Source organism: Scyliorhinus torazame, chromosome 17, assembly GCF_047496885.1.
Source record: "Scyliorhinus torazame isolate Kashiwa2021f chromosome 17, sScyTor2.1, whole genome shotgun sequence".
NCBI lineage: Eukaryota > Metazoa > Chordata > Chondrichthyes > Carcharhiniformes > Scyliorhinidae > Scyliorhinus > Scyliorhinus torazame.
The window spans coordinates 16,578,954-16,603,557 of NC_092723.1; the positions used below are offsets into that span (position 1 = coordinate 16,578,954).

The 24,604-nt window shown below is 47.1% G+C and overlaps 1 protein-coding gene across 2 annotated transcripts in view; it reads right to left on the reverse strand.

The window, feature by feature from the left end:
- Window positions 1-24,604, reverse strand: part of dstyk (dual serine/threonine and tyrosine protein kinase) — a 108,390-nt gene that overhangs the window by 28,648 nt on the left and 55,138 nt on the right. For both annotated transcript variants that reach the window (XM_072480116.1, XM_072480114.1), the window contains exons 3-6: window positions 10,352-11,042; window positions 3,781-4,019; window positions 2,307-2,390; window positions 996-1,172 (exon numbers count right to left, since the gene is read on the reverse strand). In XM_072480116.1, the coding sequence (XP_072336217.1) occupies window positions 996-1,172; window positions 2,307-2,390; window positions 3,781-4,019; window positions 10,352-11,042 (1,191 nt within the window). The remainder of the gene's footprint in view (window positions 1-995; window positions 1,173-2,306; window positions 2,391-3,780; window positions 4,020-10,351; window positions 11,043-24,604) is intronic.

Sequence of the window (24,604 nt, forward strand, 5' to 3'; positions counted from 1 at the left end):
AATTGCTTGGCCCCAAACTCAAAGAATTTCTTCCCTACACAAATTGGCCTCATGACACTTTTTCCCTTTAAGACATTCCTCTAAATCTAACAGAGCAAATTTGCAGTCATTTAATGCAATATCTCAAAGAACAAAGAACAAAGAAATGTACAGCACAGGAACAGGCCCTTCGGCCCTCCAAGCCCGTGCCGACCATACTGCCCGACTAAACTACAATCTTCTACACTTCCTGGGTCCGTATCCTTCTATTCCCATCCTATTCATATATTTGTCAAGATGCCCCTTAAATGTCCCTATCGTCCCTGCTTCCACTACCTCCTCCGGTAGCGAGTTCCAGGCACCCACTACCCTCTCCTCACATAGCTGTCATGTTTTGCTTTGAGATACTCCAGTAAAGCACTCTGGGATGTTTTCTGTTAAAAGCACGGTACAAATATTAGCAGCTGCTGTCAAGAAAGGCAGCTTTGCATTTCTAAAGCACTTTTATAACCACTGGACATCACCATGTGCTTTACAGCCAAATTAAGTACTTTAAATGTAATCAATTGTACCAAAGGAATATGCAGTGTGGGAAACACAGCAGCCAATTCACACACCGCAAGATCCCACAAATAGCAATGTAATCATGACCAAATATGCTGTTCTTTTTAAATAAATTATGTTGGCAGAGGTATAAATATTGACCAGGACACCATGAGAACTTCCAATTCTTATTTGAAGTCATACTTCAGGATCTTTTATATCTAGCGAAGGCACGTTTCAGCGTTTCATCCACAACTGAATGAGTGTCAGTGAGATTTTGTGGTAAAGTCTCTAGATGGAACTAAAACCCACAATTTTCTGACTCAGGCCAGATTCAGACACGGCTGACAAGAAGCTACAGAAGACACGCCTTTCAACCGCAGAGACTGGTTAAGGAAGTGAACAGGATCTATAATCATGCTTGAAGTACAAGTGAGCACGTGCTTTAATATATTTGGTCAACATGAACAAACCTGTCGTAGAGAGGCAGCAAATGCTTCATGAGAACTGTTGAGCCGAGTGCGGAACTGACTACATATACTCTTGGCAAGTTTTGATGCACAGAGGCTCTCTATGGCATCTTGAGCAATTTTCCTTTTCCACTCAATTGTCACAGAAGGGGGATGTACCCAAGGCATCCTATGAACAATCTACAGGAAAGAGAGAGACAAAAACACTAAACTTGCAAGATTTTCTAACAAGGAACGTCACCAATCTCTGGATAACCATTTAAAAAGAAATTATATAGCTTCAGTTTCTTCAATTGTTTTTGCAAGGTGCGGATTCTTGCAGAGATGCGGTTCCATGGGTTCCAGCAGCTCTCCGGTGCATCATCCAAGTGGTCAGTCTTCATGAATATCTTTACAAAGAATAAACTAGCAGACTACTTGATTATAGAAGACACATCTGGTCATTCACAGGCACACTTTCCAGCAGGGAACACTGGACTGCATTCAGGAATGCAGGCCCTGGTTGCACTTTCGTCCAGTTCCCTATTATTAAAATAGAAAAAGTGAGGGCAAGTACATTGGCTCAACTTGTAAATCCCCTGCTTACATCCAGCAACTCAATATACATCAGCAAGGGATGGAATTCTTCTGTTCTACCTGAGTGAGAATATACAAGTTAGTTATTAAGGCAAGCCATTGCTGATCCACCCCAATGTAACTGAAATTGCACTGATGCAATAAGTATTCACCAATCATGAGAAAACTAACCATTCATTGACAATCGTACTCCTGACATTTATTTTACCATAGCCAAAATATATTTCATTACCGTTCGCTTGTGAGATCAATTACCTGCAATTAAGCCCAGTGCTTTCCAATCAAAATGTTCAGCACAACAGCACATTTAGCAATTGATGGGCAATTTTCAACATTAGGGGGCATTAAAAAAAGGATAGGCCTTTCAACACGAATGACAAGGAGAGATGTCCAATCATTTGGAGATACTGCACTGGAATGAGGAAACATGGAACACCTTTAAACGGTAGTTTTGGGGGACAGTTAGCTCAGTTGGCTGGACGGCTGGTTTGTGATGCGGAGCGACGCCAACAGCGTGGATTCAATTCCTGTACTAGTAGAGGTTATGCATGAAGGCCCACCTTCTCAACCTTGCCCCTCGCCTGAGGTGTAGTGACCATCAAGTAAAATTATCACCAGTCAGCTCCCTCTCTTTAAAAGGGGAGAGCAGCCTATGGTTCTCTGGGACTGTGGTGACTTTCATCCAGTGAGACTTTGATCCAGTGGTGTAATCAAATTAACAGAAGCAAGCAACTTTACCTGTTTAATCTGCTCCCAAAGCAGCCGGGACACAGTTGATCCTGAATGGAATGTCACCTCAACGTGATAAGCAGCATTTAAAATCTAGAAAAAGACAACAATATTTTGCAAAAAACTGAAAAGATACAATTCACAGCACAAGTAGCATATTGAGACATGGCTTGTGGTAAAGGATGCTGACTGGGGACGAAGATGGTGGCTTTGGATGTCTGGCTCTCAAAGCTGTCTGGGGTTTTATTAATTTGTTTGTTTGGGTCTGTTCTAAACTCATCGATAGAGATTGATTAACAGCAAAACTAAAGAGCTGGTCATTGACTTCAGGAAGCGAAGCATCGTACACACCCCTGTCTGCATCAATGGGCAGAGGTGGAGATGGTTGACAGCTTCAAATTCCGAGGTGTGCACATCAACAACCTGTCCAGGTCCACCCCCATCGACGCTACAACCAAGAAAGCACAACAGTGCCTATACTTTCTCAGGAAACTATGGAAATTCGGCATGCCCACATTGGCTCTTACCGACTTTTACAGGTGCACCAGGGAAAGCATCCTATCTGTCTGCATCACAGCCTGGTATGGCAGCAGTTCGGCTGAAGACCGTAAGAAACTACAGAGAGTTGTGAACACAGCCCAGTCCAGTCCATCACACAAACCGGACTCGTATCCATTCACTCGGTCTACACCACCCACTGCCTTGGGAAAGCAGGCAGCATAATCAAAGACCCTACCACCCGACTTATTCTCTCTTCTAAACTCTTCAATCGGGCAGAAGATACAAAAGTCTAAGAACACGCACTAACAGATTCAAAAACAGTTTCTTCCCCACTATTATCAGACTCCTGAATGACCCTCTTATGGGCTGAACTGATCTCTTCACACATCTTCTCTACTGAGTAGTACTACACTCCTGCATGCTTCACCCGATGTTGGTGTCTATGTATTTACATTGTGTATTTATGTTTGCCGTATGTATCTTTTTCATGTGTAGAATGATCTGACTGTACTGTACGCAGAACAATACTTTTCACTGTACCTTGGTACATGTGACACTGAACAAATCTAATCCAATGATTAGTCCATTCTATTATGGCATAGCATCTGACTAACCAAGGTGGGAGAAGGCAAACTTGATGGGACTGGGTCTATTTTTGCCGATCAAAACCTACAATTCCAGAGGTTGCTCTCTATTCCAAGATTCATACACTCTTGAGCCCAAGCTCAATCTGCCAATGGGGTTTCCCAACCACTGAGGCTCTCAACTCCCACTTGCTGGAAATAAGGTTAAAATAAACTCTCATCACCCTTCGAGTTACCATTCACCACAATTCTGGCAAAAGAACGAGACGCTATTTGAAAAACTTTAGAGCTTTAGGGCAGAGTTTTCATGGCGTGCAACCATAAACCAACCAAGATTGTGCAGCTCTGAGAATTCTCTTTGCATTCAGCTTGTGATGGTGAACCCACTGTCGACACACCTGTTTCAGGTGATTGCTGGTGGCATTGTTCATGGCCGAATCTTGATTGGATTTCTCCAGGCTCTTGAGGCAGCGTTCGAGGGTCCCGACAAAACTCTCTCGAAGGTAGTCTACGGAGCTGATGAGCTTATTGGCGACCGCTTGATTTAACCGAGAAATAATCAACTCTTGAATCTGTTTGATGCAGCACTTAATGTCCTTATTGCCAACAGTCTCACCATTCTCCGAGATGATTATGTCTGGGGAGGGGTGGAGAGGATACAAAATGTAAGAAGTACAAATTATCGGACTGATATCAGACTAGTACTGGAAAAAACATATAATTTTGTTTTAATGATGCAATGGCGCGACTTCCTCTAAAATATAGCGATGATGGAATTAAAGGTACAAAAGTCTCATTTAACCAATGCACGCTCGCCACATCATACATTTCATTTCAGAAAAATTTGGAGACGGTGAAAGCATCCAGTAAATGGTCCATGGCTGAATACCAATTCATTAGTAGATCATTTTATATAGAGATGGTGACGGCATAGTGGTAATGTCACTGGACTGGCAATCCAGAGGCCCAGGAGAGTGGTCTGGGGACACCATCTCACAATAATGAGTTGGCCATTTCAGACCAAAATGGAAGGAAAAAAAAAAAAAAAAAAGAGGGTTGTGAATTCTCTACCCCCGAGGATTTTGGATGCTCAGTTGCTGAGTATATTCAAGGCAGAGATTGATTTCTGGACACACTGCACGAAGCGTGGTTGCTAACATTTGGACAGACTCATCTTCTCAAATCTGTTGAGGAACAATTACAACTGCTCACACTCCTGGGTGAAGGTAGAACTCTGATGGCAAGTGTTGGACAACCAGGGGCTGGTTTAGCACACTGGGCTAAATCGCTGGCTTTTAAAGCAGACCAAGGCAGGCCAGCAGCACGGTTAAATTCCCGTACCAGCCACCCCGAACAGGTGCCGGAATGTGGCGACTAGGGGCTTTTCACAGTAACTTAATTTGAAGCCTACTTGTGACAATAAGCGATTTTCATTTTCATTCATTTCAACTCTCACGCTGCTATTGCCACGTGAGCCTTGCAAGCAGATTCACCAGATAGCAGTTTATGATCTTAATATTCATATACCAAGCTAAAATTTATCTTAAAATTCTTCTATGTTATTGCAATGCAATTCGTTTAGATGTTTGGTTATGAAGCAGGGCAGTGTCTTCTGCAGTGATCTCAACAACCCCTGACTTTGTAATAAAGGTCACGCTGGATCTCCAATTATCTTTTTTTAGAACTCTCATTTATATGTACAATATGCAAGATGATCACACAAAGCATTAAATACATCAAGCACAATTTTGTGTATGCCATGGCCACCTTCATCCGAACCCTTGCAATAAGTCGTACCTTGTGAAAAATCAAAGATCTGTAATTTTAAATGATGAAAGATTATTTTTTATACCAATACCATTTGAGTGACAGGCTTGATTATCACTCACTAGACTCAGCCCGTCTGTATCATTCTTGTGCTGGAACTATTATTTTTTTTGATAAATTTTTCCAATTATGAGTCAATTTAGCGTGGCCAATCCACCTCCCCTGCACATCTTTGGGTTGTGGGGGTGAGACCCACGCAGACACTGGAGAGCGTGCAAACTCCACATGGACAGTGACCCGGGGCCGGGATCGAACCCGGGTCCTCGGTGCCGCATGGCAGCAGGGCTAACCAATGTGCCACCGTGCTGCCCCTTTGTGCTGGAACTATATCAGAGATCGCAGAGTCACCTCTGGGTGGATTTCTCAAAAGCTCATCAGAAGAAACAGTTATACTGCAGAACAGGCAAAGTGGACATAACTGCCTCTTACTCAGAATCTACATATTCTGTTTTGCTGAACTGCTTTAACATAGGGGTTGAATAAGGGTTGGCGGATTTGGAAAACTTTGCACTACTTTTGGGCTCCAATGTAACTCTTGAGTTGATGGCCAGAGTTCCGAGTCTGATGTTGTTGAATCCAATGTTAAGTCCAGTAGGCGGTAACGTGTCTAATTGGAAGATGAGGTGCTGTTCCTGCAGTTTGCACTGGACTTCATTGGAGCATTGCAGCAGGCCAAGGACAGACATGTGGACAGGAGGGCAGAATCGTAGTTGAAATGGCAGCAACAGGACGGTCTGGGTTCTGCTTGCAGAAGGACCGAATGTGTTCTGCAAAGTGGTCACCTAGTCTGTACTTTGTCTGTCCAATGTAGAGTAGACTGCATTGGAAGCAGCAAATGCAACAGACCAGATTGATAGTGATATTGATATCACGTGATATTGAGAGCTATTTCATTCAATTGTCATAACTTGCGGATTGGGGTACCCGACAACAAGGGTAAAGATAAAAAGCAGAAAATGCTGGATAAACTCAGGAGGTCTAGCAGTATCCGTGGAGAGAAACAGAGTTGCGGTTTCGAGTCCATACGACCCTTCTATATTGCTGTAGAAAAGTAATATGGACTCAAAACGTTAACTCTATTTCTCTCTCCATACATGTTGCCAAACCTGCTGAGTTTATCCAGCATTTTGTCTTTTTATTTCAGATTTGCAGAACCCGCAATATTTTGCTTTTCATTAGCACGATAACGATCTTGTGTTCTTTGCCTGCTTAAGGAGAGAAAGTATGGCCAAAGTCATGGACTTGCTCAGCTCTCATCGGGCCAACTGTTAAGTAGGGACAATGAAAGAATTTGCATTTCATTAGCACCCTTCACAACCCAAAGGAATGAAGCACTTGTGAAATGCAGTCACTGTTGTAATGCACTAATAATCCTTATTAGAGTCACATGTACGCTTACATTAATACCACAATGAAGTTACTGCGAAAATCCCGTGAAAATGTCAGCCCCGACTTTGTGCGCAGAAAGCTCCCACAAACTTGAGAACATGACGAGATAAGTTTCCTACATTACAACAGTGAAGAAATTCCGAAGTATTACTTATGAAGTGCTTTGGGGATGTCCTGAGATTTTGAAATGTATTTTTGAAATGCAATGCTCTTTTGCTAATGTCCCTTTTGGAAAGAAAAATTGAAATACAAATTGGTCAGCAGAGAGAACGCCCCTGTTAGCAGATAAAACCAGGTGTAGATAGCCTGGCCAGCGTCCGCGCCCGATACTCTCATCATCAGTGATGAAAGCGGCCAGTGCAAGGCCAAGGCCACTTAAAATAGAGAGAACTTCAAACAATGCAAGAGTGGTCGAGATGCATGTGGCCAGCCTGGTAATGCCTATGGCCCTTGCTGCATAATACACACATGTGGTAAACACAAAGTTCAATGCTGACATCCCCGAGATGCTGGAACAAGGCAACTTTGCAAGCCACTTGCCCAAGCAACACAGTTTACAGTTGCTGATTCAAGGAATGCAGGTGAAATTTATCCGGGGAGTAAAGGGAAGAATCTTAATTACTCTCCAAATAAAAGCAAATTACTGCGGATGCTGGAATCTGAAACAAAAACAGAAAATACTGGACAACCTCAGCAGATCTGACAGCATCGGTGGAGAGAAAAGGGAGCTAACCGTCTGAGTCTGGATGATTCTTTTGACAAAGACTCCAGACTCGAAACTTCAGCATCCTTTTCTCTCCATAGATGCTGTCAGACCTGTTGAGATTTTCCATCATTTTTTGTTAATTACTCTCCACATCGTTGGGCATCATTCTTGCGCCCTGTATTTCACCAAATGAAGTATGTTGCATTTGCAAACATAGTGACCACATTCTTAACGCTGTCAATTGCAACCCGGCAACATCTACCACCTCAAAAAGGACAAAGGAAGCAGGTAGTTGGGAATATGACCTGCAAGTCCCCCTCCAAGCCACACACCATCCGGACGTAGAACTATAATTAATAATAATCTTTATTGTCACAAATAGGCTTACATTAACACTGCAATGAAGTGACTGTGAAAAGCCCCTAGTCGCCACATTCCAACGCCTGTTCGGGTACACAGAAGGAGAATTCAGAATGTCCAATTCACCTAACAGCACGTCTTTCAGGACTTGCGGGAAGAAACCAGAGCACCCACAGGAAACTCACGCAGACACGGGGAGAACGTACTGACTCCGCACAGACAGTGACCCAAGCCGGGAAACAAACCTGGGACCCTGGAGCTGTGAAGCAGCAGTGCTACCCATTGTTCCTTCACTGTCACTGGGTCAAAATCCTGGTACTCCCTCCCCAACAGCACTGCGGGTGTACCTACACAACATGGAATCCAGCAGTTCAGCATGATGGCTCACCACCACCTCTGCAAGGGCAATTCGGGATGGACAATAAATGCTGGCCTAGCCAGCGAAGCCGACACCACATACAAGAGTGAAAATAACTGTGAAGCCCTTATAAATGCTGACAATTTAATGAGCTACTGTCCAAATGCAGAGTCAGCACGCTGTGGAGCAAACACTACAATGTAGGAAATGCTAACCTTCAACATGTTAAACCATCTGTCTATTCTAGTGCTTCGGCAGGGCATTAACGATCCGAACAGCATTATTTGCCGAGCAGACATCCACTCGGCCAATGTTGCTTCTCACCAAAAGGATCAGTTGGCCGCGTTTCATCGTCTGGCACAGACAGGCTGTCTGCTGCTTTTCTCTCTGCAATAAACATTCGCTGCATTTCAGAATGATTCAGCGAATGGAATCTTGTCAAATATTTCAACAACACTTTGTATGAAGCATTATACTCCCGTAGTCTATTACTTTATCCTTTACGACCCATCTTTAAACCAAACTCTGATTAAGCTTGGGATAAGCTTTTCACTTTAACTTCATTGCAGTGTTCATCTAAGCCTTCTTGTGGCACTAATAAAGATTATGATCATTATATCATCTTGTGTGGTTTGGTGTCAAATTGAAGTGTCTGGGTATGTTTTATGACATTTAAGATACTACATAAATACAAGTTGCTGTTGTTAATGTTTGTGTTGAGGTTAATTTTAGAGCTCCTGCAGGGAAATGTCTAACCACAAGGTGTCACTCTCACCATATACCAGTCAGTAAAAGCTCCAGACAAAAGCATAAGATTTGCACTTCCAACCTCATAGCAAACAACAAAGGAGCACAAAATAGCACAAGTCTGGTGCGAGGTCTTCAGCATCCTTTTGCCTACCAATAAATCAATCCTAATTAATTTGGAAGCCTTGGCACTGCCATATTGGGAAAAGTGACAGCAAGGAGATGAAATGGCCAGTTAATCCATTCTAATGATGTGATGTTCAAGAGAAGTTTGCTAGGACATCTGATTCAAAATCTCCCGAGCCTCCTCTGTTCTTTTTTAAAATAAATTTAGAGTGCCCAATTAATTTTCTCTCCAATTAAGGGGCAATTTAGCGTGGCCAATCCACCTAACCTGCACATTTCTTTGGGTTGTGGGGGTGAAACCCACGCAGACACGGGGAGAATGTGCCAACTCCACACTGACAGTGACCCAGGGCCGGGATTCGAACCCGGGTCGGGTCCTCAGTGCTGCAGTCCCAGTGCTAACCACTGTGCCACCGTGCTGCCCAGACTCCTCTGTTCTAATAGAAACAGCCACAGACTCTTCTTATAACTACACATTCTTCAAAGCTATGTGGATTCACCTACACATTCTTCAGAGCTATGTGGATTCACTAACGTCACGATAACTATGCAACCTTCAGTTTCATAAGCAGCGGCGTCATTACCATTTCCTATATCTGGCACTTTCATCAGTCGGTCAATATAAACCGATTCCGTAACACACTGCAGCTCCACTGACTTTAAAGGTAGAGCTGCAGAACGAAAGAACGTGTGGAAAAATCGGTGCTAGATTGGCAAACCTTTGAGCACAAGTGGTGCACGTTCCAGAATTGCAAATGAAGTCTGGTACCTTGTGCAGAATGCAGTAGTCTGAAGATTCAGATCCACTCCAGAAGCCAGAACCGGAGTTTGGTACTGAGGGAGTTCTGCACTGTCAAGGAGGTGCCGTCTTTCAGAAGAGACATGAAACGGAGGGCCCCCATGCCCCCTCGGAAATTGTAAAAGGTTAACGAACAACTATTCTCTTCCTTCTCAAAGCACAGTTTCATGGAAGTTCATATCGAGGAAAAACAAACTATGGATTTTAAAAATGGATAATGTTTGTGAAAAAATAGAATGCAAGATAATTAGCCCCCATCTTACATATGGGAAATAACACTGGAAAATTGTTTCCGTTACTTGAAAAAAATTAACCATTGTGTTGGCTTCTACAAATATGGGACAGGCAAAGTCTTAAGACAACAGTGCTCTTTTAGCTCATTTTCTTCATCATCACCACAGTGTTTGCTTTTGCCTCAGAGCATCACAGGCTCTCATGTCATTCCTCCCAGTCCCCATTGAAATCCATTCCCAGCTCCTTCACCTACCCCTGGAATAATCGATAGCAGCAGGAACAGAATTTCAAAATTAGAACGCTTGACATATCATCAATTGAATCGGACCTTAAAGCAGAATCGCTTGAAGTGCAATGATCAATATGAACAGTTAACTGCCAGCTGCCGTAAAGTTGCAAAACTTTTTGTCACTTGAATCTCACCTTTGAACTGCAAGTTTGCCGCCTCTTCCAAGAGCTCCTCCTTCATGCCGCTGAGTGTGTCGATGATCATGTCTCTCATCTCCTCCTGCTTCCTGTTGGCTATGTGCATCAGTGACTGGAACAGCTCATTCTCCTTGTCCCTGGTATACTCCAGCCTCTTGGGAGTGATCTGCAAGTCTCTCTGCATGTCGAAGGCCTGGTTGATGAAGATATCCAAACAGCGGCAGTGGACACCATTCAGCACAGTCGCTGCATCCACAAGGTGCATCTGCACCACTTGCTTTGCAAATGCGCCAAGCTGCCGGAACTTCTCAAAGTGTTCTACCAACATGCTTTGGGCTTTGCTAGTGTTGGACAGCCCACCTACAGTGGGGTTCAAGTAGTCCAACTTTGCAAGCTGACGGTAGAGGCAACTCTTTTCCTTTTCAGACTTGGAATTTTTCACCGAGAGCTCCTTGTCCGCTCCGGAGTGAGAGTCTGCGTGGAGACTGCTCAAGTGTTTCGGTACCTTGATGAAGAAAACAGGCAGGGCATGTTCTTTCATTTCCTGCAGCTCACTTTCCTCAGAGTCTGTCAAACGTTCCTCGCTGATGGCATAGACAATAATTGGCAGGGAATGTCTCCAACAGTCATCAAGCTTGCCTGCTTCTGCCCCAGTTTCATGGCATGGAAGAACTAGAATATCCATTTCCTGAAAAAAAGAGACAAATGGTTAGAAATGGGATAAATGCCCATGCTGTTGACTGTGACTCAATCAGTGGCAGTCTCACTTCACAGTCAGAGGTCATGGTCTTAAGCCCCACTCCAGTGACTGGAGCACATCAATCAAACCAGATTGCATTGAGAGAATCAACGTTAGAGATTCTGACTTCTGGATGTTAAATACAGTCACCCATCGCTCAAATGAACATAAAATACCCCCGGCACTGTTCAAAGACAACCTGGGCTGCACTCCACGTGTCCTGGCCAAAATTAACCCCACACTAAAACAAATGATCTGGGTTATTTTCAGATCGTTAGTGGTAGCTGCTGTTGGAATGCAGTTGCTACATTTGTACACTACCTACATTTCAGAACAACTTCACTGCCCCGTAAGTCACAAACAGCTTGGTCATGGAAAATGCTGTATAAAATGACAGTTTGTTCTTCCCTTTCAGTCAGTTTTAGCATTCTTCACCTACAAGAACATAGGTATGCGTCAAAACAGACTCAAAACGCCAACGGTTTCTCTCTCCACAGATGCTGCCAGGACCTGCTGAGTTTTCCCAGCGTTTTCTGTTTTTATTTCAGATTTCCAGCATCAGCAGCATTTGGCTTTTATTCACTCATGTGCATGGATGGTTGGATTCAGGGACCAGCAGTGGTCAGGAAAGTGCCAGGTGCCAGCACGATATTGTTGTGCCAGCTTTGGACTTGAGGCACTGAAGGTACGCTCCAGGGATTCTTTGTAATTTGTCTTGGGGCGTGGGCACTGTGTGAGCCAGCATTTGTTGCCCATCCCAAATTGCTCTTTAACCAAGTGGTTTGCTAGACCATTTCAGTGGGGGACAGTTTTGAGTCAACCACATCTCTGTGGATCTGGAGTCACATGTAGGCCAGACCGGGTAAGGATGACAGATTTCCTTCCCTGAAGGCCATTAGGGAACCAGATGGGTTTTTACAACAACCAGCAATGGTTACATGGTCACAGTTAGGTTTTTTTAATTCCAGATGTTTATTGAATTCAAATTTTGCATCTGTCGAGGTGGGATTCGAACCTGTGACCCCACAGCATTACCCTGGGTGTCTGGATTATTAGTCCAACCATAATACCACTAATAATAATATTTATTGTCACAAGTAAGCCTGCATTAACACTGCAATGAGTTATTGTGAAAAGCCGCTAGTCGCCACATTCCGCGTCCTGTTCGGGTACAGAGGGAGAATTCAGAATGTCCAGTTCACCGAACGGCACACCTTTCAGGACTTGTGGGAGGAAATCGGAGCACCCGGAGGAAAACCGCGCAGACACAGGGAGAACGTGCAGACTCCGCACTGACAGTGACTCAAGCCGGGAATCGAACCTGGGACCCTGGAGCTGTGAAGCAACAGTGCTAACCACTCTGCTATTGTGCTGCCCACTATGTCACCGCCTCCCCAACAGCGTTACAAGGAGAGAGATTAGGACTGAGGTAGGCACAACTGAGGATATGGAAGGAAGTGCTTACAGTAACACAGCAGATAATGGAGACAGAAGCAGGGTAACAAGGTTCTGCACCTCCTGAGAGCCTGAAATGATACCTGGAGGGAGATGGAATGAAGGTCAGAGGTAAAGAACGACAGCTATGAAGGCTGGCAGCTTCAGTTTTGTCAACATGCAGCTGGCAGAGTTATATAGCACCTCCAACATACCAAAATCTCCAAACACATTTTACAGGAATAAAGCTACAGCTGAAATAATCTAACAAAAGAGCTCTCGTTATCCTGAACAGAGCTTGATATTCTACCTCGTACTGAAAAACATTCATGAAACCACAGGAAGCAAACTCAACAAGAATGTAGGACTAACTTGTAGGCCTCCCATTCATCCTGCTATTCCACTGATTCTGGACAAAACTTGTATTCTTAGAACGGTTCATCAACCTCATTTGAAAAAAACCCTCCTTTTTTTGCTAAGTCAATCCTGTAGCTGGGGCTTGGTCTCCAGCCCGTCCAAGATCCATATTGCACCTCCTCCCACCGCACACCCAATTGTGCCTCCACCCATTCCTTATAACAAAGGCCTGAACCAAAGAGATGGGCAAAAAATGAGTGGGAAGGAATATGGGCGAAGGAACCTGCATTCTTGGCAGGGTAGGGCACAGTCTTTCAATGTAAGTGCAAATATTTAATTTTGTGTGCATGGTGAAATGAGGAAATAACTTCTCCACATTAGTTATTTTGAGCATTGTGTTTGCAATCCACTGCCACATCGAAAGGGAAAAACCCACAAAGAGGAACACGGATCACAGAGGCTCACTAGTTTCTAGGTGTTGCTTTGTAAATTATACTTGCCACTGGCCCAACTTTCTCCTCCCCTCACGCGAGCTTTGATTCTTGCTGAGCACGGGACTGGAGCTGGAAGGCATTCCAAGTGGTTATTCTTCACAAGAATGGACAGTGTACTCACTTCCCAACCCATGGTGACTGTTACTTGCTAACTGAAAAGGATGGAAAGTTATTCATTCACTGAGGCTGGCAAGACCAGCATTTGTTGCCCATCCCCAGTTGCCAACAAAGCAGTGGCAAGCCACCTTCTTGAATCACTTCAGTCCATGTGGTGAAGATACTCCCCGCATTGCTCTTAGGTAAGCGACTCGTGGATTTTGGCCTAGCGACAATGAAGGAATTGCAATATGTCCAAGTCAGGACAGTGAGGGTCTTGGAAAGGAACTAGCAGGAGGTGGCGTTCCCATGCGCCAGCAGCTCCCGTCTCTCTAGGTGGTAGAGGTTACAGGTTTGGGATGCTTTGGCAAGTTACTGCACTGCATTTTGTAGGCTGAACAAATTACAGCCACTGTGCATCAAGGGTGAAGGAAATGAATATTTAAGCTGGTGGTGAGCATGCCAAACAGGCAGGCTGCTTCTTCAGCACAGCTGGCTGAATGCAGCTTCAGCTCAGCAGACAACATCCCATTATGATCCTGACATGTGCTTTGTGGACAGTCAGGAAGGGAACGCCACTTCAGCAGGGGGGGGGGAAAGAGAGAGAAAGAGAGAGCGAGAGAAGCAAGAAGGGGTGGAAAAATCACGAAGCAGCAAACGTGAAGATCAAGCATGGTCATGGACAAAGAGGGAGTCCATCCTTGATGGGCCCGATATAGGGCGCTATCAGGAGAAGCTGAGCCGAATGAGGACGATGGTGGATGATGGAGAAGAATGGAGGCGTAGACCCCCAATCCGATGTTTGTGGAATGTTCGGGAGGCTAAATGAGTCGATTAAGAGATCCCGGGCCTTTGCACACCCAAAGAGATTGAAGGCGGAGGTGATCTTCCAACAGGAGATGCACCTCAGAGTCAAAGGTCAGATTGAGCAGAGGAAGGGGCAGGTGGGACGAGTATGCCATAATGCGGTTTGACTCAAAGGCACGGGGGGGGGGGGCGGGTTTTGGAAAGAAAGAGAGACAGAGTGAGAGGGCGAGAGAGACAGAGTGAGAGGGCGAGAGAGACAGAGTGAGAGGGCGAGAGAGACAGAGTGAGAGGGCGAGAGAGACAGAGTGAGAGGGCGAGAGAGACAGAGTGAGAGGGCGAGAGAGACAGAGTGAGAGGGCGAGAGAGACAGAGTGAGAGGGCGAGAGAGACAGAGTGAGAGGGCGAGAGAGACAGAGTGAGAGGGCGAGAGAGACAGAGTGAGAGGGCGAGAGAGACAGAGTGAGAGGGCGAGAGAGACAGAGTGAGAGGGCGAGAGAGACAGAGTGAGAGGGCGAGAGAGACAGAGTGAGAGGGCGAGAGAGACAGAGTGAAGGAAGAGGGCGAGAGAGACAGAGTGAGAGGGCGAGAGAGACAGAGTGAGATGGGCGAGAGAGACAGAGTGAGAGGGGCGAGAAGAGACAGAGTGAGAGGGCGAGAGAGACAGAGGGAGGGGCGAGAGAGACAGAGAGGGCGAGAGACAGAGAGGGCGAGAGAGACAGAGAGGGCGAGAGAGACAGAGAGGGCGAGAGAGACAGAGAGGGCGAGAGAGACAGAGAGGGCGAGAGAGACAGAGAGGGGCGAGAGAGACAGAGAGGGCGCGAGAGACAGAGAGGGCGCGAGAGACAGAGAGGGGCGCGAGAGACAGAGAGCGCGGAGAGACCGAGAGACAGAGCGAGCGAGCGCCGGAGAGAGCGAGCGAGCGAGCGACGGAGAGCGAGCGAGCGAGAGACGGAGAGCGAGCGAGCGAGAGGCGGAGAGCGAGCGAGCGAGAGGCGGAGAGCGAGCGAGCGAGAGGCGGAGAGCGAGCGAGCGAGAGGCGGAGAGCGAGCGAGCGAGAGGCGGAGAGCGAGCGAGCGAGAGGCGGAGAGCGAGCGAGCGAGAGGCGGAGAGCGAGCGAGCGAGAGGCGGAGAGCGGAGCGAGCGAGAGGCGGAGAGCGAGCGAGCGAGAGGCGGAGAGCGAGCGAGCGAGAGGCGGAGAGCGAGCGAGCGAGAGGCGGAGAGCGAGCGAGCGAGAGGCGAGAGAGCGAGCGAGCGAGAGGCGGAGAGCGAGCGAGCGAGAGGCGGAGAGCGAGCGAGCGAGAGGCGGAGAGCGAGCGAGCGAGAGGCGGAGAGCGAGCGAGCGAGAGGCGGGAGAGCGAGCGAGCGAGAGGCGGAGAGGCGAGGCGAGCGAGAGGCGGCGAGCGAGCGAGAGGCGGAGTGCGAGCGAGCGAGAGGCGGACAGAGAGCGAGCGAGAGGCGGACAGAGAGCGAGCGAGCGGCGGACAGAGAGCGAGCGGAGCGGCGGACAGAGAGCGAGCGAGCGGCGGACAGAGAGCGAGCGAGCGGCGGACAGAGAGCGAGCGAGCGAGCGGCGGACAGAGAGCGAGCGAGCGAGCGGCGGACAGAGAGCGAGCGAGCGAGCGGCGGACAGAGAGCGAGCGAGCGAGAGGCGGACAGAGAGCGAGCGAGCGAGAGCGGACAGAGAGCGAGCGAGCGAGAGGCGGACAGAGAGCGAGCGAGCGAGAGGCGGACAGAGAGCGAGCGAGCGAGAGGCGGACAGAGAGCGAGCGAGCGAGAGGCGGACAGAGAGCGAGCGAGCGAGAGGCGGACAGAGAGCGAGCGAGCGAGAGGCGGACAGAGAGCGAGCGAGCGAGAGGCGGACAGAGAGCGAGCGAGCGAGAGGCGGACAGAGATGCGAGCGAGCGAGAGGCGGACAGAGAGCGAGCGAGCGAGAGGCGGACAGAGAGCGAGCGAGCGAGAGGCGGACAGAGAGCGAGCGAGCGAGAGGCGGACAGAGAGCGAGCGAGCGAGAGGCGGACAGAGAGCGAGCGAGCGAGAGGCGGACAGAGAGCGAGCGAGCGAGAGGCGGACAGAGAGCGAGCGAGCGAGAGGCGGACAGAGAGCGAGCGAGCGAGAGGCGGACAGAGAGCGAGCGAGCGAGAGGCGGACAGAGAGCGAGCGAGCGAGAGGCGGACAGAGAGCGAGCGAGCGAGAGGCGGACAGAGAGCGAGCGAGCGAGAGGCGGACAGAGAGCGAGCGAGCGAGAGGCGGACAGAGAGCGAGCGAGCGAGAGGCGGACAGAGAGAGAGCGAGAGTGTGGTGTGGAGAGAGAGAGAGAGAGAGAGAGAGCGAGTGGCGGACAGAGAGCGAGTGGCGGACAGAGAGCGAGTGGCGGACAGAGAGCGAGTGGCGGACAGAGAGCGAGTGGCGGACAGAGAGCGAGTGGCGGACAGAGAGCGAGTGGCGGACAGAGAGCGAGTGGCGGACAGAGAGAGAGAGAGAGAGAGAGAGATGGACAGAGAGAGAGAGAGAGAGAGAGAGAGACGGACAGAGAGAGAGAGAGAGAGAGAGAGAGAGATGGACAGAGAGAGAGTGAGAGAGAGAGAGAGAGAGAGAGTGTGGCGGACAGAGAGAGAGAGAGAGATGGACAGAGAGAGAGAGAGAGAGAGTGGCTGACAGAGAGAGAGAGAGAGAGAGAGAGAGAGAGTGGCAGAGAGAGAGAGAGAGAGACAGAGCGAGAGAGAGACAGAGCGAGGAGAGAGAGAGAGAGTATGTGGCGGACAGCGAGAGAGAGAGAGAGTATGTGGCGGGACAGCGAGAGGAGAGAGAGAGAGAGAGGGACAGAGAGAGAGAGAGAGAGAGAGAGAGAGAGTGGGACAGAGAGAGAGAGAGAGAGAGAGAGAGAGAGAGAGAGAGAGAGTGTGGCGGACAGAGAGAGAGAGAGAGAGAGAGAGAGTGGGCTGACAGAGAGAGAGTGGCTGACAGAGAGAGAGAGAGAGAGAGAGAGAGAGAAAGAGAGAGAGAGAGAGAGAAAGAGAGAGAGAGAGAGAGGGGGACAGAGAGAGAGAGGGAGAGAGAGAGAGAGACAGAGACACAGAGAGACAGAGAGAGAGACACAGAGAGACAGAGCGAGAGAGGGAGAGAGAGAGTGGCGGGACAGAGAGAGAGAGAGAGAGAGAGAGAGAGAGAGAGAGAGTGTGGCGGACAGAGAGAGAGAGAGAGAGAGAGAGAGAGAGTGGCTGACAGAGAGAGAGAGAGAGAGAGAGAGAGAGAGAGACAGAGACAGAGACGGACAGAGAGAGAGAGAGAGACGGACAGAGAGAGAGACGGACAGAGAGAGAGAGACGGACAGAGAGAGAGACGGACAGAGAGAGAGAGAGAGAGGCGGACAGAGAGAGAGAGAGAGAGAGAGAGAGAGAGAGAGTGGCGGACAGAGAGAGAGAGAGAGTATGTGGTGGACAGAGAGAGAGAGAGAGAGAGAGAGAGAGAGAGAGAGAGAGAGAGAGAGAGAGAGAGAGAGAGAGAGAGAGAGTGGCGGACAGAGAGAGAGAGAGAGAGAGAGTATGTGGTGGACAGAGAGAGTGGGACAGAGAGAGAGAGAGAGAGAGAGAGTGTGGCGGGACAGAGAGAGAGAGAGAGTACGTGGCGGACAGAGAGAGAGAGATGCGGGACAGAGAGAGAGAGAGAGAGAGAGAGAGAGTGGCGGACACAGAGAGAGAGAGAGTGGCGGACACAGAGAGAGAGAGAGTGGCGGAGAGAGAGAGAGAGAGAGTGGCGGAGAGAGAGAGAGTGGCGGAGAGAGCGAGAGAGAGAGAGAGAGAGTGGCGGAGAGAGAGAGAGAGAGAGAGAGAGAGAGAGAGAGACACGCGCACACGCACAGAGCCACAGGCACAGAGCACCGCGCACACAGGCACAGAGCCACCGCGTACACAGGCACAGAGCCACCGCGCACACAGGCACAGAGCCACCGCGCACACAGGCACAGAGCCAACCGCGCACACAGGCACAGAGCCACCGCGCACACAGGCACAGAGCCACCGCGCACACAGGCACAGAGCCACCGCGCACACAGAGACAGAGCCACACAGACACCGAGCCACACACCCACAGACACCGAGCCACCACACACACACAGAGACACAAGAGCCACCACACACACACACACACAGACACAGAGCCACCACACACACACACAGACACACAGCCACCCCACACACACACAGACACAGAGCCACACACACGGAATATTTGAAACACAGGTAGCTAGACCTGATCGAAACCCCCACTCATTTGCATTCTAATGGGCCATTTCCCCACAACAATAGGACTGCACTCAAGAAACCGATATAGCCACAGACTGGTCGGCACCATTCCCTTTACTCAGAGCCCAACTGCCAAGGTCAATGACCGCTAAGGACCTGCCCAGCCACCAAGGCACCTGCCCCTTTATTGGCCGAAATCAAAGGCAGTGATCAAAGCCCAATCGAACTATTGGGTCCAAGATTAAGGACCGCCCCAAATAGCGCGAAATCCCAGAGGGATAAAAGGGGACACAGCCATGTGTTCTATCTCGTTTGGACCCGGCCTGTGCCAGCCTCCTTGGAATCCGGCCTGTGCCATCCCAACTGCAGCATAACGACCAGACAGCCAAGTTCAAGACCAACGATCGCTACCTGACAGATGAGCCCAGCAGAGACAGAGCCACTTCTTCAAACCAGCCACCTGATATCAAGATAAAGGCCCTTATCCACTTGCACAGTGCCGGTCGCCTGAAGTTAAGTATAGGGTTATTGTAGCTGATAGGTGTAGTGTAACTTGTAGTATATTGTGCTTGCATGTCGAAGTAACCCTCGTGTGTAAATAAACCATCTTTGAACTTGAACTGACTGGTTGTGTAGTCATTTGAACTGATATACGGGAAAGCCTTGTGGTTCAGTAAGAGAAATAGAAACACCCACATTATTGGTGACACTGGTGGGATAGTATTCCATTCCGCTTGACAACACTATGGAGAGGCTGTTACAAAGAGTCCCCAAAGTGACGGCATATTTGGACAATGTCTTAGTAACAAGTGCATCTCCCAAAGAGCAAGGGGCAAACCTGGAGGGAGATCCTCGGGAGGTTTAAAGGGATTGGCACATGTTTAAAACTCGAGAAATGTATATTTCAAGCTGATGAGGTTACATCCCTCTAGTTCAAAGTGGATGCAAAGGGATTATATCCCCCCAAAGACCATGCAAAAGCAGTTAAGGGAGTGCCTGCACCCAAGAATGTGACAGAACTAAAGTCCTTCCCAGGAATGGGCAATTACTACGGAAGATTCCTGCCAAATGTATCAACAATTCTGGCCCCTTACTACCAGCTTTTTTTTTTTTTTTAAAAAGCATCAGCGATGAAAGTGGGGAGCATTGCTGAAAGGAGTGTTTTCCCAAGTCAAACAGACTTTTAGTCTTCAACAGTGCTCACGAATTTTGATCTGTGCAAGTCATGAGTAGTCACTTGTGATGCCTCGCCCTCTGGAGTTGGAACAGTTCTATCCCATAGAATGACAGATGGGGTGGAGGGGCTGATTGAGTTCGCTTCAAGGGCCTTGTCAGACACCGAGAAAACGTGTTCTCCAATCGACAAAAAAAACCTAGCAGTCATTTATGTGGTGAAGAAATTTCACCAGTATATCTACGGACAGCACTTTACCATTGTGTCTGACCACAATCCATTGTTGGGCTTTTCCAGAATAAGCCAGTGCTGCCTATTGCCTCAGTGTTCAGAGATGGGCCTTGCTGTTGGCAGCATAAAGTTGGACTTCCCAGCATTGGCCAATCTCAATCTCACTTGCAGATGCAGAGAGCCGCCTCCAACGGGCAGAGACCATACCGTCACCAGCTTTTCTGCAGGAGATAGTATTAGCTTTGCATTTTTTGGACGTCCTGTCCCTCACAACAGCCTACATTAAGCCATGCACAGGTAGGGACCCATTGTTCTCTGAAATCAAGATGATGATGCTCACAGGATGGTACTTCAATAAGGCCAAGCAAATGATGCTGCATTTGCAATGCAGGGACAAAATAACCTGGCAGGAGGAAGGGGCGGAGGTGTGTTGTGGCAGGACCATTTGATGGGCGACACTTCGCAGGCCAGAGCCATTTGGAACGCAAGCTCACAAACCTGGGGCTGGAGGGTGGAAGTTGAAACCCGGTCAAAGCCATTGGGAGCACGCCTTTAAAGGGCAGCAGTTGGGAGCCAAGATGTTGTTAGGATTGGACCTATATAGTTGCGCAGTTGAAACTCTTAATGCAAATACTTCTTCTTAATCAATAAATTTGTTCGTTCATTACTTGCCACATCAAGTCATCTCGGAATTATTACACACTTCATTGAAGTCCTTGCGACAGTAACGTAGTCTCATTCGAGGAAATGAAAACACTGTGGTACTTGAGGCCATAATAACGACTAAAGGATTCAGCTCATAAAATCCTGGAACTGTACGCATTTATTCTGAGCAATCCAAGAAAAAACACCTCCCAGTTATAACATTCCCCACATGCAAGTACATCTTTTCATGAAAGTAAATGTTCCGAAACTTAAATCACCTGATGGAAATACAGATTTGATAACCAAAACAAACCCTGAATATTGCTTAAGAAGGGGGTCAAGCGAGCAGAAACCCGAAAAATTAGCATTTCAAACTGAGTCACGGAATCATTTTATTTAGAGTACTGTCATTAATATTTGGACTACACTGGCAAGCAACACCAGGTTAAAGTCCAACAGGATTGTTTTGAATAACTAGCTTTTGGAGGAAGGAGCAGTGCTCCGAAAGCTAGTGATTCAAAACAAACCTGTTGGACTTTAACCTGGTGTTGTAAGACTTATTACTGTGCTCACCCCAGTCCAACGCCGGCATCTCCACATCTGGCAAGCAAGATAGGTATAAATAAAATGCAGTCAAATTCTAGACAGGGTGGGGCTTGCATTCTGGAGGAACTATTGTCAATGGGCAGAATGGCCTTTTGCCTTGAACTGCTCCCAAAAAAGTGCTAATTTAATTTCTGCCATCTGGATTTCAGGATAGTCTGAATAGATAAAACTGGCAAAGACCTTGAAAAAATATTACTGAGTCAGCTCTCAGAAGTATCAAGCCTTATGACACGGGCTGCTTGAGTGTCTGGTGCTTGAACTCTCTGAACGGATTAGTAGAAAGAAAGAAAATCGCTTATTGTCACAAGTATGCTTCAAATGAAGTTACTGTGAAAAGCCCCTAGTCGCCACATTCCGGCGCCTGTTCGGGAAGGCTGGTACGGGAATTGAACCGTGCTGCTGGCCTGCCTTGGTCTGCTTTCAAAGCCAGTGATTTAGCCCAGTGTGCTAAACCATCCCCATCATTAGCCTTGCTAGTCTATTAATGAAATTCTAAGAAGCTCAAATGGTCAGAACCGAAATATACAGAGCCACTCCACTTGGTTACTATTTGAATTGAAGTGTCGCTCTGCAAGTTAACTCTTCTGAGAAATTATTCAGGCTGACCCCAAACTGAATACCTGCCCCTGTCAGCAATTTCTGTCTTCCTAGATTTTAGAGGAGACATTAATGCAAGCCATTGTCTGCTTTCTCAGGTGGACATAAAAGCACTGCTTTGAAGAACAGCTGACTTGTTATCCCCACTGCACTGGCCAATATTTATCCAGCAAGTCAACGGCAATGAAACAGATTACCTGGTCATTACCACCCTGATATCACTGGGAGCTCGCCATGAGAAAACTGGCTTCCTGCAATAGTGACTACAATGCATGTTGCTGTCTGGTCAATGTTTAGGGCCTCCTGATGTTGTGAAAGGTTCGATATAAACACAAGTCTCCAAGGGAAGCCACCAGGATGGGGCAGCAATGTGCACGTGCGCAGGATTTTCAAGGCCTCAGTTAGCCCACTGGAAAATTTACTTGATCCACATAACGGTCGTTCAGCCCAGATCGAAAACCTTCCAAAACTACAGAATGTCTCAATGTTTGTTACAATTAAATATTTTTGAAGCAGTCACAGTAAAAGGAAATGCAGCAGCCAAATTGCACACAGCAAGTACTTCAACTGAATCACACCACCCCCCCTCCCACCCCCAGAGTTACAGCTGACATCAGATTCACTTCATACACTACTGCAGAGTGCGCCCTAGTGCAAGCAAAATTGGTTCAGATAATCTTTACCAGTGTCACAAGTAGGCTTACATTGACACTGCAATGAAGTTACTGTGAAAATCCACTTTTATATAGGATTCATTTCCCAAACACCACAACTAATTAGAAACATAATTTTTGACCAAAACATGCATCTCGACTGTCAGCTGAGATGATAGTCCCAGTCTGAAAAATCGAGCCTACGATTTTTCAGACTGGGACTTTGTAGCACACACCTGCAAGAATGCTAATGCCAATACAGGCCAGTTATGAAACCAAAGACTTTATTGGTTTGTAAACCTCAAGTGCCACAGCACGTGCAAGATTTATATTTTGAGTTATGGTCTTCTCCGCCCCAACAGTGTGCATTGTAGCCAACATAAGGAGCACATCTTCACTGCAACACTGATCACCCTTTCTCCTAAAACAATTTAAAAATGAACAAATAGTATGCATCTGGCAGATCACATGAACTTGACCTCCGACGTACATGGCTCAACAACCTAAAGGCCTCATTTGCAATCCCTCTCCCATAAATTTTCAGGGTTATGAAAGTGAATGCTGGGTGGCTTAGTGGCACAATGGTCAGTACTGGGACTGCAGCGCTGAGGACCCGGGTTTGAATCCCGGCCCAGAGTCACTGTCCATGTGGAGTTTGCACATTCACCCCATGTCTGCGTGGGTTTCACCCCCACAACCCAAAGATGTGCAGGTTAGGTGGATTGGCCACACTAAATTGCCCCTTAATTGGCAAAAAAAATAATAATAATTGAGTCCTCTAAATTTTTTTTTTTTTTAAAAAAGGAAGTGAATGATTTGGGAATCTTCAGGTGATCATTTAGTAAGTAATTTTCAGGTCGAATTCCAGACACACTCATTGTTCAATATAGTTCAGAATTCCCAAGTTGAATATTCATGAAGCCATAACAGCCAGAGTAGAGACACACTGCCAGTTCATATTGGATTGAAATGCAGATGCCAGGAATGAAAGGATAATGTGCAACTTTTTACAAGAAACAATCTCAAGTGACAGCACAGACTTGAATTTTTCAAAATTCAGACCTGCAGATTATACAAGATTAGTGAGGGCAGCATGGTGGAGCAGGGGTTAGCACTGCTGCCTTACGGCACCAAGGTCCCAGGTTCGATCCCAGCTCTGGGTTACTGTCCGTGTGGAGTTTGCACATTCTCCCCGTGTTTGCGTGGGTATCGCCCCCCACAACCCAAAAGATGTGCAGGGTAGGTGGATTTGCCACACTAAATTGCCCCTTAATTGGAAAAAATTAATTGGGTGCTCTAAATTTCAAAAACAATCCAAGATTAGTGAAGAATTTCATAATTGATAAGGTAAAACATCTTGCATGAAAAGGGGCAAAAGTTTTTTTTAAAAGACCACTTTTAAGCATCTTGAGGCCTCACCAGCATTCATCACAAATTACAATCCAAGTCTTACAGAAAATGTACAATGACATATTTTAGTGTTCAGCACTTGATGAAAAAATATTTGAAATATTTAAAATCGCTTGGACCTTATCTCTATTCGAATGTTCAAAGTGCTTGTTACTCATTCAATAATTGCTTTGTAAATTGAAATCATGCTGCAAAAAGGATGCAGATAAAACAAGCTTTAATCAAATAGAAATTCTTTTCAAATAAATTATTAAAAGCCTGGCTAAATTAAACATGGCTCTGGCTGCTCGAGAGGAATGAATGACTCCAGTCTAAGCTGCTCCCACAAAGGAGGCAGTCACTGGTTATCTCCAAGTTACTACGTAGCAAGCCTGCTGGAACTCAAACTGCCACAAATAAATAAATGTAATTCTTCAAAGCTGAAGGAGTAGCCCATGCAGATGATGAACTGGATCACGGTACTTGGTTTAGTCCCTAAAGTTACTTGCATTACTTGTGGTGGGGAAATTGCTGGCATCTATAATCAGGGATGGGGTAATTGAACAATTTGAAACTGTTGGTCAGTCTGGGAGAGCCAGCATGGATTCACGAAAGGAATCCTGACAAATCTCATTGAATTTTTTGAAGAGCGTAGCCATCTAAGATGGCCACCTGCAAAGGAGCATGGGAATTATGGCCAACCCAGGACTCAGACAGATACAGAGATTGTGGGTATCTAAAACACAAGATAATCAGACCTGATCGAAACACCCGCTCGTTTGCATTT